Genomic DNA, 16841 nt, shown 5'->3' with positions numbered 1-16841 from the left:
GTCCAGGCTTCAGGTGTTCATTATATCACACCGTACACACTGGGAGCCGTATCGCATTACTGACTCCCCAGCTGGGTATAAGAGTATAATACACTGGAAACCATCACCACTAAACCAGAGGGTTCTGTGATCCTGACATCTGTGTGATAATCCGGGACAGTGATGTCTGTGCTGAGATGGGTTACTGTGATTCTGCTCTTCCACCTGGTTTACTCCGGTAAGACTCATTCTGCTCTTCTCAAGTGTTTAACACAATTGAAAATAACAAAGCTGTGAAAGTAGTGTATCTGTTCATATAGCCAGGTTACAAGTTTGAGTTATTTCAGTGGGTGAATGCCAGAATGATCTGTTTCTTTTTTTCTTGATAAAATCACAAGATTTAAGAGTATGTCATTCTATGGACATTATTAACATGACTTGCTATTGATATAATAAAGAAAATAGTGCGTTAATTTATTTACGGTATTTACTTTTGCAATGTTTGTCTTGTTTGGTATGTAAAGAAGTTTAATGGAAAACTATATACATTTTTTCATCTGAATATCATCATCATTATTACAGTGGGTTATATGGAATTTTGCTTTGTATTGAAATTCAGATATCGTGCTTTTACTTTTAAAGTGGTTTATGCATTTTAAAGCATGTATGATTTGTCTGTCACTTACTATTCAGCCCGTTTATGCTTGACATTTCCCATCTTTCTGACATAAAGTTTAAGGGAATGAGATGATTTAAGTTTCTCTTACAGTCTTTATCAGTATGTTAACACTTACACTGCCGTTCAAAAAGTTTGGGATCGGTAAGATTTATGTTTTCAAAAGAAGTCTCTTCTGCTCACCAAGGCTGCATTTAAATGATTAAAATTACTATATATATATATGTATAGTTTTTTTAATGACAATTTTAAACAGCTGTTTTCTATGTGAATATATTTTAAACTGTAATTTATTCCTGTGATCAAAGCTGAATTTTCAGCATCATTACTCCAGTCTTCAGTGTCACATGATCCTTCAGAAATTATTATAATATGATGATTTTCAAAAAAAAATCAGGATTCTATGATGAATAGAAAGTTCTATTTTATTTCTAAACATTATAAATGTCTTTATCGTAACTTTTGATCAAATTAATTTATCCTTTCTGAATAAAAGTATTGTTTGAAAGTATTGAAAAAAACAATTCTTACTGACCCCAAACTTATGAACGGTAGTGTTTAATGTAACAAAAGCTTTCTATTTCAGATAAATGCTGTTCTTTTGAACTTTTATTCAAAGAATCCTGAAATGTATTTTCTACACAACTGTTTTCAACATTGATAATAATAATAAACTTTCTTGAGCATCAAATCATCATATTAGAGTGATTTTTGAAGGATCATGTGACACTGAAGACTGGAGTAATGATGCTGAAAATTCAGCTTTGATCACAGGAATAAATTACTTTTTAAAATATATTCAAATATAAAACAGTTATTTTAAATTGTAATAATATTTCACAATATTACTGGTTTGTGTGTGTGTGTGTGTGTGTGTGTGTGTGTGTGTGTGTGTGTGTGTGTGTGTATTTATAATCAATTAAATGCAGCCTTGGTGAGCAGAAGAGACTTCTTTTAAAAACATAAAATCTTACCGATCCCAACATTTTTAATTTCAGTGTACATTGGTCTCATCAAGCTCTAGTTGTGGTGATATTTGCTAGTTGACCTTCAAACCCAAATATGTTTAGAATATATAACAGCACAAAGCATGTTACAAGACAGAAATGTCACTGGTTAATTAATATTCTTTCAATTATTGTGTGTGACTTATGTAAATATAGACCAAAGCTTTAAAATGACCACATTTGCTTGTGTTATTTGATGGGCTTGAAATAATATTAGTGCTTAAGGGTTGAACAATGATAAATATCAATGTTTTTCAGGCATATTTCCACTAAAAGATGCTGAAAATTCAGCTTTGATCACAAATAAGAAATTACATTTTAAAATATATTAAAATAGAAAACAATTATTTTAAATGGTAAGAATATTTCACAATATTACTGTTGTTACTGTATTTTTGATAAAAAATAAATAAATAAATAAATAAATAAATAAATAAATAAATGCAAATTTGGTGAGCATTTTCAAAAACATAATAAAAAAAAAATTTTTGTTATATATTTTTTCTAGGTCAAATTCTATGGCGAATGAGGGACCACGTGCATAAAATCCAACAGGCCCGAATAAAACACACTTCCACTGCCATTCCCAAGAAAGGCACAATTCACCAACCCCTGAACCACTATGACCAGCAGAATGACAAAACCTTCCCACAGGTACAAACTATAGACAACCTCACACTCATCCTGCTTTAAATGTGATCAGACACAAGAACAAGACATGGGGAACACTTTATAATGAGTATACAGTAGCCTAATAAAGTAATTAGATCATTTGCAAAGTATTATAGTTAATATTTTTTACTGCATATTGTAGTATCTACATTGTTAATCTATTAATAGGCTATATAAAAATAAGGAGCTCTTCATTCATTGTCATTAACACAATTATTGTTTAATTAGCTCATATGTAAAGAGTAAAATAATGCTTTTTATGCTTTAACAGCTTATTTGATTTGTAAATACGTTATTACTACTTATTATAAAGTGTTACCGAAATGGGTCGTTTTAATTCCTATTTTCAAAATCGTGAAATAAATAAATAAAAAATGAATGATTTAAGTTATTATAAAATGGTGTTTTAATTAGGCCTATATTAAAACAAATGAATTATTCATGTCAATTATTTTGCCATCATTTATTCTTTAATATTTGTTCTCCACAGAAATTCTTTGTGAACGACGTTTATTGGCAGCGTTCAGATGGACCGGTCTTTCTCTACATAGGAGGAGAGGGACCCCTCTCCAAATTCAGTGTGTTGTTTGGTTAGGACCCCTTTTTTTTTTTTTTTTTTGGCTTCAAGTCATTCTGCAACATTCAACCTGATCTCCTGAGAAAAACGTGATGATAGATACATTTTGTAAAGCCAAAATACCCGTCAGTTCCTCCTACACCTCACTCCTGCTTCAGGTCAACTGTCCACTGGGTGGCGCCAAATGTTGCAGGTTCAAAACAAGTTAAACTAAGAAGCATCATCATGCTGTCATTTTCTACACAATATATTTGTATAACTTTTAGGAGGGCTCTTAATATAATTTTCCTGTCTGCTTACAATATAGATTCACCAGTCACATGGCATAACTGGTTGCCTCACAAACCTGGTTGCATTTAAATTTATCCATAGCAATGGCTTACAAATAAAGAAGAACATCACAAAGAATAAAAAAAAAAGATATTTCCAGAACTGAGTGTTCATGAAGCAAAGGTTGTGCGTATGTGGACCAGCCGGAGAACGGGGACAAAGAATTGATGGTGACACTTTAGAAAACTGTGCCGTCATTAATGAATAACTACACAGGAACAAATGAGTAACACACTATTAACATTCTAGTAACTGCTATTAACTTATGAGAAACTCTGATGAACTAATTAGTAAGTGATATGCTCAGTCTATGTGGTAGTTCACTATTAGCTAATCAGCATTCCTCCCAGAGAACTACTACAGGTTCATAATTAACATGAATAATGCATCATTTTTAATAAAAGGTAACGGTAACCCACTAATGACTCAAGTGTTACTACATCATTCTAAAGCAACTGCTAATAATTTGGATCAGTATCTAAAGTGAAAAACATGATAACTACCTAATATTGACTGAAGTCATTGCAAACTTTTGAGATTTTTGTGAGATTTTTAATAGTAATTCCTTCCGATGGATTTGTTCCCTTGATCTTCACTTTAGAATACTGATCCAAATAATTAGTAGTTCCTTTAGAAAGATGTAGTAACACTTGAGTCAATACTAATGGGTTACCATTACCTTATATTATCCATTATGCATTATCACTATTAATTATGAACCTGTGTAGTAGTTCTTAGTAGTCTTCAGTGAGGTATGAGAAATAGTAGTTACTGATTAGCTAATAGTGAACTACCACATGGACTGAGCGCTATTACTTACTAATTAGTTAATCAGAGTTTCTCATTAGTTAATAGTAATTACTAGAATGTCAATAGTGCGTTACTCATTTGTTCCAGTGTAGTTATTCATTAATGAAGGCACAGTATTCTAAAGTTGAATTCAATTCGAAGTTGAAGTTAAATTCAAATTGCTTCTCTAATTTTGATAAATGCTAATCCAGAAATGTGCTTTGCGTTTGCCCCCCCTCCTCCTCCATCTGTTAGGGCACCATGTGCTGATGGCAGAGAGTCACGGAGCGCTGCTGGTGGCGCTGGAGCACCGCTTCTACGGGCAGAGCATCAACCCTGATGGACTCGAGACCGAGACACTGAGACATCTCTCCAGCCAGCAGGCGTAATGATGACTGACCTTTCACTCGTCACAATGATGATCACAGTGACAGTTCTGATGCATGTTGTTTCCTCTCCTCCCTGTCTCAGTTTGGCGGACTTGGCTGTGTTCCGGCACTACATCAGCCAGCGCTTCGGCCTCTCGCACAACAACACCTGGATTAGCTTCGGAGGCTCCTATGCTGGAGCTCTCTCGGCTTGGCTGAGAGGAAAGGTTTGTTCCCAAACAAGTTAAAAAATTCTCTAAAAGTGTTGGTCCCGTTTCTTTAACTACTAATGTATGCACTTATTGTGTCCATACACGTGTGCTGCTGGGATGCGGGTGAGGTTCGGCACAGGGTTGGTGGTTTAGGAGGGTGGGTTAAGGTGTAAGGGAAGGGTCAACAGTATAGGGGTGTAACAATATATCTCAATAATAAAATGCATCAATATGTATTGTGGATAGTGACAATATGTACTGTGTATAATTCACCCAAAATCCATAATTTTTCTTCTAGTTTCCTCATCTTATCTATGGAGCAGTGGCATCCTCCGCCCCTGTTCAAGCTCAACTGGACTTTAGCTCTTATAATAGGGTGAGAGTTTCATTCTTGTGAAGTACCTATTGTTATTATTGGTGTTTTAGTTATTAATCAAATAATTAACATTTGATAATCACAGGCCTAATAATAATTTTATTTTACATGTCAAGTTACAATATCTTTTATTATTTTATTAAACAAATTAGATAATTAAATTCTTCACTTTATAAGCGTTCAAATCTTCAAGCGTTTATTTTGGCAGGATACTGGTGTAATTCTATAAACTTCTCTCAACAGAAATGTTGGAAATCGTGTGAATAAAGGAACCTAATATGCATTGTTTTCCCCAATTCTATGGTGCTCTTCGGTCACTCTCGACCGAAAAAATTAATGTTTAAAAAATTAATAAAATCGTAGCATTTTCAGAATAGTACGGAAACTTGTTTTCTCTCAGTTCAGACTGTAATGACCCGTCAAATGTTTATTTGAAGAGTCAGTTTTTGCGTAATACAAAAGTGACTCATCAAATAAACATTGTAAACAAAAAAAAAATATATAAACCTTCACAAAAAATAGACTTTGAGATTGTCTAAACTTATTTTCAAATCCACAACCTAATAAAAGTAAGTAATTATGTCTAAAAACAACTAGAGAATTTACAAGCCTCTTTAAATGCAGCTATACAGGCATCTAGTGGTTACAACATGACATCAACATGTGTGTTTTTTATATTTTTTTACTCCTACTGATGACACTAAACTGCCTTCAAAAATGTAATTTTAAATACTGCTAATAATAATAATAATACAAATCTTAGAAAAAAACTATTACTTTCAATCAGAAATCAAGTGTGACTCCCAAATTAGGAGCCTCAGAGGGTTAAACTCTCTGCATAGGAGATTCCCAACACCAACAAACTCTGAGCTAGAGCACAACACTTTCAGTAGTTATTGCATAACTTGTGTGGTTTGGCATTAAAACCTTTATTTTGCAGGTGGTTGCTTATAGTCTTATGAATGAGGCAGTGGGTGGCTCTAAAAAGGTAAGAGCACATTTAGGGTTGCTATGAATCCCTCTGTGTGTCTATCTGAGTGTGTGTGTGTGTGTGTGTGTCCTCACTCAGTGTGTAGCAGAAGTGAAGGCAGTGTTTGCAGCAGTCGAGGCAGCTCTGCTTATGGGGAATGAGACCGAGGTGGGAAAAGACTTCGGCTGCTGTGAGACCCCTTTGAAGCCGGAGGACAAAGCGGAGCTGTTGCAGAGTTTGGCTGATATCTTCATGGGAACCGTCCAATACAACGAGGAGGGGGTCGCGTTCAGCATCGCAGAGCTGTGTGACATCATGACCAATAAGAGTGAGGCCTGTGAGCAGAAGGAGGAGGCGTATGACCGTCTGGTCAAAATAGTGGCGGTAAAAATAAAAACTTTGGTTCAAATTAAAAGCTTTAATAAAGAAATCAAATAAATTAAATTTAAGTTTAGATGTATTTTAAAGTTTTGTGGTATGATAGTATTCATTTCAGTTTCATAACATTATTGCTGTGTTGCCTTGATTAGAAATTCTAAATTTAAATGCTATACAATACTACAGTATTATTTCATTGGTGTATATATATATATATATATATATATATATATATATATATATATATATATATATATATATTGGTATATATATTGGTATATAACTCAAAAGTTTGGAATAATTAAGATTCTTTTTTAATGTTTTTTAGTCTCTAATGCTCACCAAGACAGCATTTATTTGATTACAAATACAGTAAAAACAGTTTTAATATTCTGTATTTTAAAATGTAATTTATTCCTGTGATCAAAGCTGAATTTTCAGCATCATTACTCCAGTCTTCAGTGTCACATGATCCTTCAGAAATCATTCTGTGTGTGTGTGTGTGTGTGTGTGTGTGTGTGTAAACTATTACATTTTTGGGATACTTTTAAATTGTAAATACTAAGATTTCACAATGTTACTGTATTACTGTATTTTTCATAAAATAATTGCAGCTTTGTTGCGTTTAAGAGTCCAAATTTTTGCCACTCACGCACACGCACACGCACGCACTCACGCACACACACACACGCACGCATCTTGAGCTCAAAATTAGTGTCATGAATTTATAAATTTACAAAGAATTATCATGTGGACACTTTCAGAATAGCATATTAGCTTATGACTTACAGTAAACTATTCTGTGTGAAATACTGTATATCCAGCAATGCCACGTGTTCAACTTTACCATCCATTTGTAGTGTGATAAATTAATAAAAAGTTAAGATATTTTGTAAGATATTTACTCAAATCATGTAATAATGTAAGGTCATTTGGCAATCTTCTATACTGCTTTCAATTTCACATGAATTTTTCCCCTACATTTTTTTATAGGCTGTAAACTGTGTATTCATTAGAAGGCTATTAATATTCTAATTTTGCACAGATGTTGTGCAACTAAAATGAAAAACACAATATCATTTCTAACCAGCTGAGGGCATCACTGACTGAAAAATGTTGTCCGGTTCTTTTAAATCTCTTACATTTGAAACACAACTCTACACACAACACTGTACAGTTTCCTCTTACAATAAAATACATTTTGCTAAATTAAAATAGTATTTAAATGATAAAATCATCACAGATTATGTTGATAAAGCTCAACAGCCCCTTTGAGGCGCAGGTGTAAGTCTTATCATGAACATATTTCTGCCATATCTTCAGATGTACCGTGCCAGAGAGAATGTCCCGTGTCTGGATGTCTCTCACGAGAAGCTTGTGCTGGAACTCAGTAACACTAAAGCTTCGTCCAGTTACAGACAGTGGCTCTACCAGACCTGCACTGAGTTCGGCTTCTGTGAGTATTATATAAACTCTACTCGTTTTGATCATCCTCTGAAACTCATTGCATTAGATAACAAAATATCAAAGCAAGTGGCTTTTTCAGAATTGACTTCATCTTTCTATCCTTGTTGCACATGTTTAACAAACTGGTGTCAAGGCAATGTTTATGAAGCATGAAGGCAGTTCCCTCAAGTTCACACATGTGGAGTAACAATTAGTGTAGTTCATCATATTGACTGTGTGGAAATTTTACTAATGCTTGACATCCAAAAAGTATCACAATAATATTTTGGTCTTTTTCTTGAACACTATATCTATTTTTGTATCATAGCCTAACAAACATTTTTGTAAAATTATTTGCTTGAATATCGTGTTGGCGCTATCTGGTTTGACACACATTTTATCCAGTGCAATGACGTTTATGACATTTTTGAGTGCTGGCAAATATTTTCAAGGTCAGTGTTTTGTCCTGAGGAGAACTGGTCCGGCGACTGAGCCTGGTCTCTCCAAAGGTTTTTCTCTGTTTCTGTCGCCTGCACGGTAAAATCCAACAGCTGTTCTAACTAACACTTTTTAGTTAGCTTTACATAATGTCTTAACTTAATTGTACAAATCTAGTGATCTGTACTATTCACATACTGTTCCTTGTTTACTCTGAAACCCCAAGTTAAGATTAATTGATTTTTTTTAGTGTCGTTTTGTCAAGCTAAAAAGGGTTGAGGCTGGGAAATTCTTAATAGACTTCCGCTCATGTCCTCCGCTTCTTATCTTTCTCTAGTTGCATTCACTAATTTCCCAAAATCATCTTGAACGTTGAATTGTCAAAACAACTGAAAAATTTGAGAGAACATCACAAATTGATGTTGACAATCAATTTTGACAATGAAAAAATCACCATTATGGTGATCAGTGTACATTTGGTTGGGTGCTTGGAACTACATTTATATTACTGTAATTCTCTTCCTATTAATGCAACAAGAAATCACAGTTATTTGTGAAGGGAAGTGATACATAGGGTTGCTTTTAAAAGGTGACCTGGCTAAATCTTTAACTAGTCTATTTTTCATGTCGAAAAATTATGTTTTTAAATTTGATTGCAACACCTAGTTTTAATTGGGTTGAAATAATCCCTCTATATTTGTGATAATATCTGGCAATTGACCATGCTTGAGTGACACACAGACTTCAAGATTCAGCATGCAAAATTGTATTTATTATTTATTAATTGTAACTAACAATTTCATTTGCTTTTTTGTTGTGCTACTAACTGACACAAGACAGCAAATAAAAATTGGCAAATAAAAGCAATTGCATAATTTATTCATGCTGCAATGCACTCTGGGAGTCAGTAATTCTGAGTAGTTATACTAAGTCAAGAGTAAATCAAGTACTCTATGCAGTCCTTTTATAGTTACTTGAACTCTTGTGTAAGTGAACTATACCAACTACGCATTTGTTAGTACAACATATTATTCCTATTTCACTTTACTTAGTTTTTGTAAGGCAATCGGTTTGCTTCTTTTAAGTAAGACTAACTAATTACATTTTACAGTGTGATGCAGTTTGTGTATGTCTTGCCACCGTTGCCTCTGGCTTGCTTAGTTGGTGATATTTAATATTCAACAATATTATTGACTTGACTGCACTGACACTGAGCTGATGATGCCATCACTGATTTCTAGATGCTTTATAGCCGAATTGAGCTCACTGATGATCTTCACACATTTATGAGTACTATTATCACTAAACTCATTTCAACTGAATAATGGCTGTTTACTATTGTCTTCTTAGAGCTGCTTTACCACAGAATTGAATCCATTTGCATCATTGAATCATTATTTTCCTGTTATCTCTGTAAAGCTGCTTTGAAAATCTGTATTGTATAAAGCACTATATAAATAAAGGTAATTAAATATTATTTTACGAGGTTAGTTTTCATCATGTCTATTAAGTCTTAATTTCTAATCCAACTTTGTACCTTCTGTGTTGGTTTCTGGATCAGATCAGACATGCGACGACACTCACTGCCTCTTCTCACATGTGTCCACCCTTCAGTCTCAGACTGAGCTCTGCTCTCGACTCTTCAACATCCCTCAGGACAGTCTGCCGGTGCGCATCGACTTCACCAACCAGTACTATGGAGGGAACCGGCCCCAAACACAAAGAGTGCTCTATGTCAACGGTGAGCATGAGTGCCTTTGACTTTCATGCAGATTCTCAGATCCTTTCACCTTCGAGTTCATGTCCGAGTTCATTCATACGCATGGAATTGATTGATTTAACTTTGTTGTCCTTAAAGGCGATTCTTTATGTAGACAGCAGTATACATACACGTATAGCAACACACACAAAATAACACACATTTATAATAAATCATTTAAAAACCTAATTGCAGCAGGTATAAAGGATTTCTTATATCTATGAGACAGTGAAGTTGCCTGTTCAGAGTACAGTGATTGAACATTATGTGATGTGATGTTTTTCTGACCAAGGCAACATTGACCCGTGGACGGAGTTAAGCGTGGTCTGGAACGACGCGATGGCGGACGATGACAGAGTCATTCTTATTGATGGCACCGCCCACTGTATGGACATGAACACTGATAAATCAATGGATAAACCTGCACTGCACCAAGCCAGGAAGGTAACATGCAATGGAGACTGTAAAAAATAAATATTATGGAATAATGATTCATTTTAGTTTACTTTTACTTTATAAATAAGGGAGTTGACATGCCTTTTTTTTCGGTAACACTTTACAATAAGGTTCATTAGTTAACATTAGTTAACATGAACTAAGAATGAACAATACTTCTTCAGCATTTATTAATCTTAGTTAATATTCATTTCAACATGTACTAATACGTTATTAAAATCAAATGTTGCATTTGTTAACATTAGTGAATGCACTGTGAACTAACATGAACAATCATGAACAGCTGTATTTTTTATTAACTAACATTAACAAAGATTAATAGATAATGTAACAAATGCATTGCTCATTGTTAGTTCATGTTAGTTAATACATTAACTAATGTTAACTAATGAACCTTATTGTAAAGTGTACCCTATAGAAAATGCACCGATATGAAAATGTTGCCCTATACTGATACCCGATAATTCTTTATATTTGAAAGCTGATAAATCTAAATCCAGATTTTATATAATTTTTGAGAGCCTGATTACAAAAAAAGTCTCATCATGTCCCAATCACACAATTAGAATGATGTTTTCATTATAATATTATTCCGCCGATGTGATACTTGCATGTTGCACTGAACTGTATTTTCCTTTTCAAAGTGAGTCCAATCATATCTCAACCAATTTAAAAACATCATGGCGAACAGTGTTCATCTGAAGTGTCTCAGCTGAAGGAAATAATGCATTATTTATCAGCTTTAATATATTTCTTATCGGGCCAATAACGATAACAATAAAAATGAACATATATCGGCCGATATATTGCATTTTTTCTCATGCAGTTTTCCATGTTGTTATCCCCATAGGAGATTGAAAGACGTGTGGCCACGTGGCTCAAAAGCGCAGCATGGCGCCATAAGGTTTGATCAGCACAAGTTTTTCATAATCACATGATGACCGAAGCGTGCCAACTGGGTTTCTTTTTATCTTTTAATTGAAAAAGAGAGATCTGAGTGCTTGACATCTTGAAATCTGCTCTACATTAGAATTCTTAACCTTCCTTAGGAGCCGAGAGACTGGTTGAGTTTAACAAAAATGTCTAAATTATTTCCATGTATGTAATAGTACTCAAATATGTCCACTCACATGATTGCAGTCCAGTCTTAAATGGTCTAAAAATTGTAATTGCATGATTAATACTACTCAAGCTGAATTCATAATTCTATACAAGCATACTAATATTATGATCCCACTTTAACTACTATGTACTTACATTATAAAACTAAGCATTTTATATGTACTTATCATTACAAACATGTTGTTCTGCAAAATTCTTGCCAGATTCGCATTTGCTGAGGTTAGGAGTACTTTTGGAGTTGGGGTTTGGTCATCAGAGTAAATAAGTATGTAATTTCGTGCAAATACTTTAATTAAATAGCATTTTATTTGAATGTTATTTTTTCTTTTTTGTAAGTCCATATAGTTACAGACACCTAAGGTAATATAAAGTGGGTTCATTGTTACTATCTGACAGAAATAGAAAGAGTATTGCTAGTATGCTGCTCCAAATTCAGTTTCAGTCTTTTTTTAACTTTTGCTTTTATGAGACACTTTATATAACAGGTGTCTGTACAAAATCCAACACCACACTTGTCCAGCAACACAGAAAACACGTCCTGCACCTCAATGACTAATCAATGACTCTGTATGGAAATGCATATACTACCATGCTACTCTTACTCTTCCTCTACTGCAATGCACAGTATTTATATTTATAACAAAAATCTAACAAACTATATATAAAACAAGATAATAAAAGTACATAAATGAGAGATACACTGTGTGAAAATATTAATATGCTAATGCTTTACCTTTTTCAGTAAACTAATGTAAGTTAACTTCTAACTAATACTCTGTATACAGTGATTAATAAGGCCTTTAATGATAATAAAATGTGTGTTATGCAGAATTTATTTGTGTTTGTGCTGATGTGGTAAATTTCACACCTTGCTAATTCCTCGGGTAGAAATGATCATGCAGTTCTGAGGCTTTGCCAAAAGCTCAAATTTGCGTGCTATTAACTCATGTAATTTAGATAAACCCAACAATGGCCAGTTTCCATTCACGATAATATCTATGAAAAGCCACCAGCTTGTTTTATACAATTGAAAGAGCTGTTGGTATTACATACTCCCCCTCCTATTAACAATCGTTACTATAGCCAGAAAAATGTGATATATGAGAGAGAGAGAGAGAGAGAGAGAGAGAGAGAGAGAGAGAGAGAGAGAGAGAGAGAATGTATTGTATAAGTACTGGTTTAGTGCTTTAATTTATATAATAGACGAGTCTTGCAAAACTTTCTATACTGTACATTTTTACAAGTTCAGTTATAAATTTCCAGGATCAAGAAAAATATGTTGAGATGCATGATGTTAAGAACAAGAAAATTATCCTGTATTCTCAATATACTCCCATTGCAAGATCTGTACATTACAGGAGTAATCAGTCATTTCTATGCAAATAATTTACAAATAGGGGCATGTGCAATGATGTCTGAACAACAGCAGAAACACAAAATCAATCATACTCAATCTGTGAATGTATGTGTGTGTAAGGTGAGCAAGAGCCAGTTGTTACAAGGCCATCTGCTTGGCGGCGTGTGTGTGTGTGTGTGTGTGTGTGAGGGGGTGGTTTAGGGGACAGGGGGTGTGTTCAGCTCCTGCTGTTTGGTCCTGCCTCTCGCTGATTGATGATCTCCACTCCCCCAGGGTCGACCAGGTCACGACCTCCCACTACTGACCCCCCCTCCGAGAGAGCTCATTCAACACACACACACACACACACACACACACACACACACACACACACACACACACACACACACACACACAAACACACACACACGATTCACTCCATTTAGCTGTCTTTCCCCCTTTCCCTTTCAAACAGATCTATGAATATATATACACTTGCCAATATACTGTACATGATCATTCATCATGTCTTAAATATGACATGTAACAGTAGGATCCTGCAGTCATATGCTCCGCATCATCTAAAATTGTTTTAAACATATATTTTATAATTATTTTCAATAATATAAATTTATGTTAACTGAGGGTGTTTGAAATATTTGTATTTTAAATGTCACGTCAACTGCCCTCAGTTAAGACCACAAGGCTATTTAAGTAAATAAAAAAAGAATGAAATAATAAATAAATAAATAAATACATTTCAAACAGTTATTGAATATATAGTCCTTTATATTATATTTCTATAAATGTGTACATTTGAAGCAGTGTATGCTATTTGTCAACTGTCCATATATATTTGTAACTAAATTCCATATTCAGAATATCCATGCACACATCATGCGCGTGTGTGTGTGTGTTTGTGTGTATGTGTGTGTGTTTGTGTTTGTGTGTGTTATATTTGCATGACTTCAGTGTGATATACAGGTCCTTTTTCTTTTCTGTGACTTATACATACATGATTATACGACAGCTTTGCATTACACACATACTATGTTTAGAGTATGAGCAAACCACCTGCAACTACACATATATTTCAACCATGCTATACTGTACATAATATCACTATGAATTCATTTTTTTAAATCAGCCTTTATCTCATCACTGCAACCAGATAAGCAGAAGCTAAGAGTGTGTCATAGATACACATTCTCTCTCTCTCTCTCTCTCTCTCTCTCTCTCTCTCTCTCTCTCTCTCTCTCTCTCTCTCTCTCTCTCTCTCTCTCTCTCTCTCTCTCTCTCTCTCTCTCTCTCTCTCTCTCTCTCTCTCTCTCTCTCTTTCTCTCTCTCTCTCTCTCTTAGCCTGTTCCCTTGATCAATGAGCAAGTGCCAGAGCCACAACTATTAATCAGGGCCTATCGGCTATCTGTCTACCACAACAACCAATCACAGCGACCCGACAGCTACTCCATAACAAATGGAGCGGGGGGAGGGGGGGCATACTTTATCTGATCTTAGCCAGGTCACAGCACAACGACACTTACAGATGACTACAGATGCTGATTGAAAACACACATGCGGTCTAAAACAAAAGCACACACGCCCGTGTAAACAGGGACGCCATGCTACATGTATGTCCCATATCAAGAAGAGCTCTGTTTCTGAAATAAAGTCCTGGGGAAAGATTTGAATTACCTTACTTTAGCATTTTGATAAATCACAAAGAAAATTAATTTTGGCTTGACAAATCCCTCCCGAGTTTATGAGGCATATACTGTATACAGCGTTAAGGGTTGGATAGATGCATGTGGCCTGTTTGATCGTCGACTAAAACCCAAACGTCTGATCAAGATGTAAGTCAGAACCGACTGAAAGGACACCAAATTTGGTGGATGTAGCTTGAAATGTGAAGCTGCTATGAAACAATCTGTATTGTATAAAGTGCTACATAAATAAATCTGACTTGACTCGACTTGAAAGCTCTGAGAGGAGTTAAGGATTTAGAAAAATAGTAGGTACAATAACAGTACATTGGCTTTTTCCAAGTCAACATAACTAATTTAAACCAGTTTAGAGCTCCAGCACGTCTTAAAATGAAAGTGTGAATTTTCCCGTATACTTGACAGCCTTCAATCACTGTATTATATCATTTGAGTTCACTTCTGGTTTAGCCCATTATTTTAACCTGTTTTCAGGTCAGCATGATCATCAGAAACTATAATGCTATAAAAAACCAGCTTCTTCTCTCGCATGAGTCGACGCTAAACGCCATCGTTCTCTATCTTACGCAATTCAGTGTCGTATCTCGCCAGCACTGATGACATCCACGTTGTTCTTGGACGTCCTCTTTTTGTGGGACCTTCTACTCTTCTGTGCAATGCGATGTTAGCAATCCTGTTTTTATCCGTACGAAGTACATGACCAAGCCACTGGTGTTGTCTTTCATGTACTTCTCGCACAATCGTTTCTATTCGATAAAAAAACTAGAAAACTGCACACCATTCTTCAAAAGTATTTGCACATCAGAGCCTTTGTTATTAAAGGAGTAGTTCACTTCAGAATTAAAATGTCCTGATCATTTACTCACCCCCCACGTCATCCAAGATATTCATGTTCTATCTTTCTTCAGTCGAAAAGAAATGAAGGTTTTTGAGAAAAACATTCCAGGATTTTTCTCCATATAGTGGACTTCAACGGGAACCAATGGGTTGAAGGTCCCAATTGCAGTTTCAGTGCAGCTTCAAAGTCTCTACACGATCCCAGCCGAGGAATAAGAGTCTTATCTAGAGAAACCATCAGTCATTTAAAATATATATATACTTTCTAAACACAAATTCTCGTCTTGCACTAGCTCTGCAATGCATTACGTAATCATGTTGGAAAGGTCAAACATGACATAGACAAAAGTACAGATCCAGTGTTTACAAAGCAAACGTGCAAAGACTAGTCAAACGGCATTTACAAAGAAAAAAAAAAGTACAATGATGTCAGACGATTTTGAAGTTGGAGGAGAAAATTAGATGGGAGATTTTCTTTCCAATGTGATCACGTAATATGTGGCGCATCGCAGAGCTAGTGCAAGACGAGCATTTGTGGTTAAAAAGTACATAAATGTTTATTTTTTTAGAAAATTGTTTCTCTAGATAAGACTCTTATTCCTCGGCTGGGATCGTGTAGTGCTCTTTGAAGCTGCACTGAAACTGCAATTTGGACCTTCAACCCATTGGTTCCCGTTGAAGTCCACTATATGGAGAAAAATCCTGGAATGTTTTCCTCAAAAACCTTAATTTATTTTCGTCTGAAGAAAGACAGACTACTAATCCTTCCATACAAAGATTCAGACAATATAGATTTACTGTGAAAATTAGTGAAATATGTCTGTTGATTAGAGACAGTATCAGATTCACTAAAATAGCACGAGCCTCACATTTGATGACTTCAGTCGGCTACAGTAACATTAAAAAGTTTTGATCTCAGAATAGAGATTTACCAAAAAAAAAAAAAAAAAAAAAACCTTTAATATGTACGATAACATACTGTATGTTGGCTTTGTCAAGTCGGTATAATGACAACAGCTAATCTAAAACAGTTAAGAAAGTCAGCATGTAATGAAAACTGTATTCTGCCATTTTTTCTTGGCTGGAAACTTCAAACGCTTCAGCCTCATTTTAAACCCCTCCTCAAATAATAACTGTTCCCAGATCAGCAGGACCTTTAGAAACGGCTGCTCTCATACTGTACCGACTGATCTGGATCCTATCTGTGTATACTTACAAACACACAGCGAAACGCTACACACGAAGACGAAAGTTTCAGCTCTCCTCTCCTCAAAAGCATGAAATTCGGTCCAATCAGCAAGCGGTAAAGCGGCCGTTCATCATCACACCTCTGCAACAGTCTGTCAGTGTCTGATGCAAAGCAGACCTTCCCTTAGATTTATCGAGCACTTGGCT

The 16841-nt window shown here is 35.1% G+C and overlaps 1 protein-coding gene across 1 annotated transcript in view; it reads left to right on the top strand.

The window, feature by feature from the left end:
• Positions 1-57: 57 nt before the first annotated feature.
• Positions 58-16841, top strand: part of prss16 (serine protease 16) — a 26821-nt gene continuing 10037 nt past the window's right edge. Inside the window, exons 1-12 of the mRNA XM_079885786.1 lie at positions 58-217; positions 2171-2316; positions 2825-2924; positions 4286-4415; positions 4502-4625; positions 4909-4986; positions 5927-5974; positions 6056-6340; positions 7658-7790; positions 9780-9959; positions 10270-10421; positions 11284-11337. Coding sequence (XP_079741912.1) covers positions 163-217; positions 2171-2316; positions 2825-2924; positions 4286-4415; positions 4502-4625; positions 4909-4986; positions 5927-5974; positions 6056-6340; positions 7658-7790; positions 9780-9959; positions 10270-10421; positions 11284-11337 — 1485 coding nt within the window. The 5' untranslated portion in view covers positions 58-162. The remainder of the gene's footprint in view (positions 218-2170; positions 2317-2824; positions 2925-4285; positions 4416-4501; positions 4626-4908; positions 4987-5926; positions 5975-6055; positions 6341-7657; positions 7791-9779; positions 9960-10269; positions 10422-11283; positions 11338-16841) is intronic.

This window comes from Squalius cephalus (assembly GCF_949319135.1).
Source record: "Squalius cephalus genome assembly, chromosome: 11".
Taxonomy (NCBI): Eukaryota; Metazoa; Chordata; class Actinopteri; order Cypriniformes; family Leuciscidae; genus Squalius; species Squalius cephalus.
This window is presented reverse-complemented; position numbering and strand designations above follow the sequence as displayed.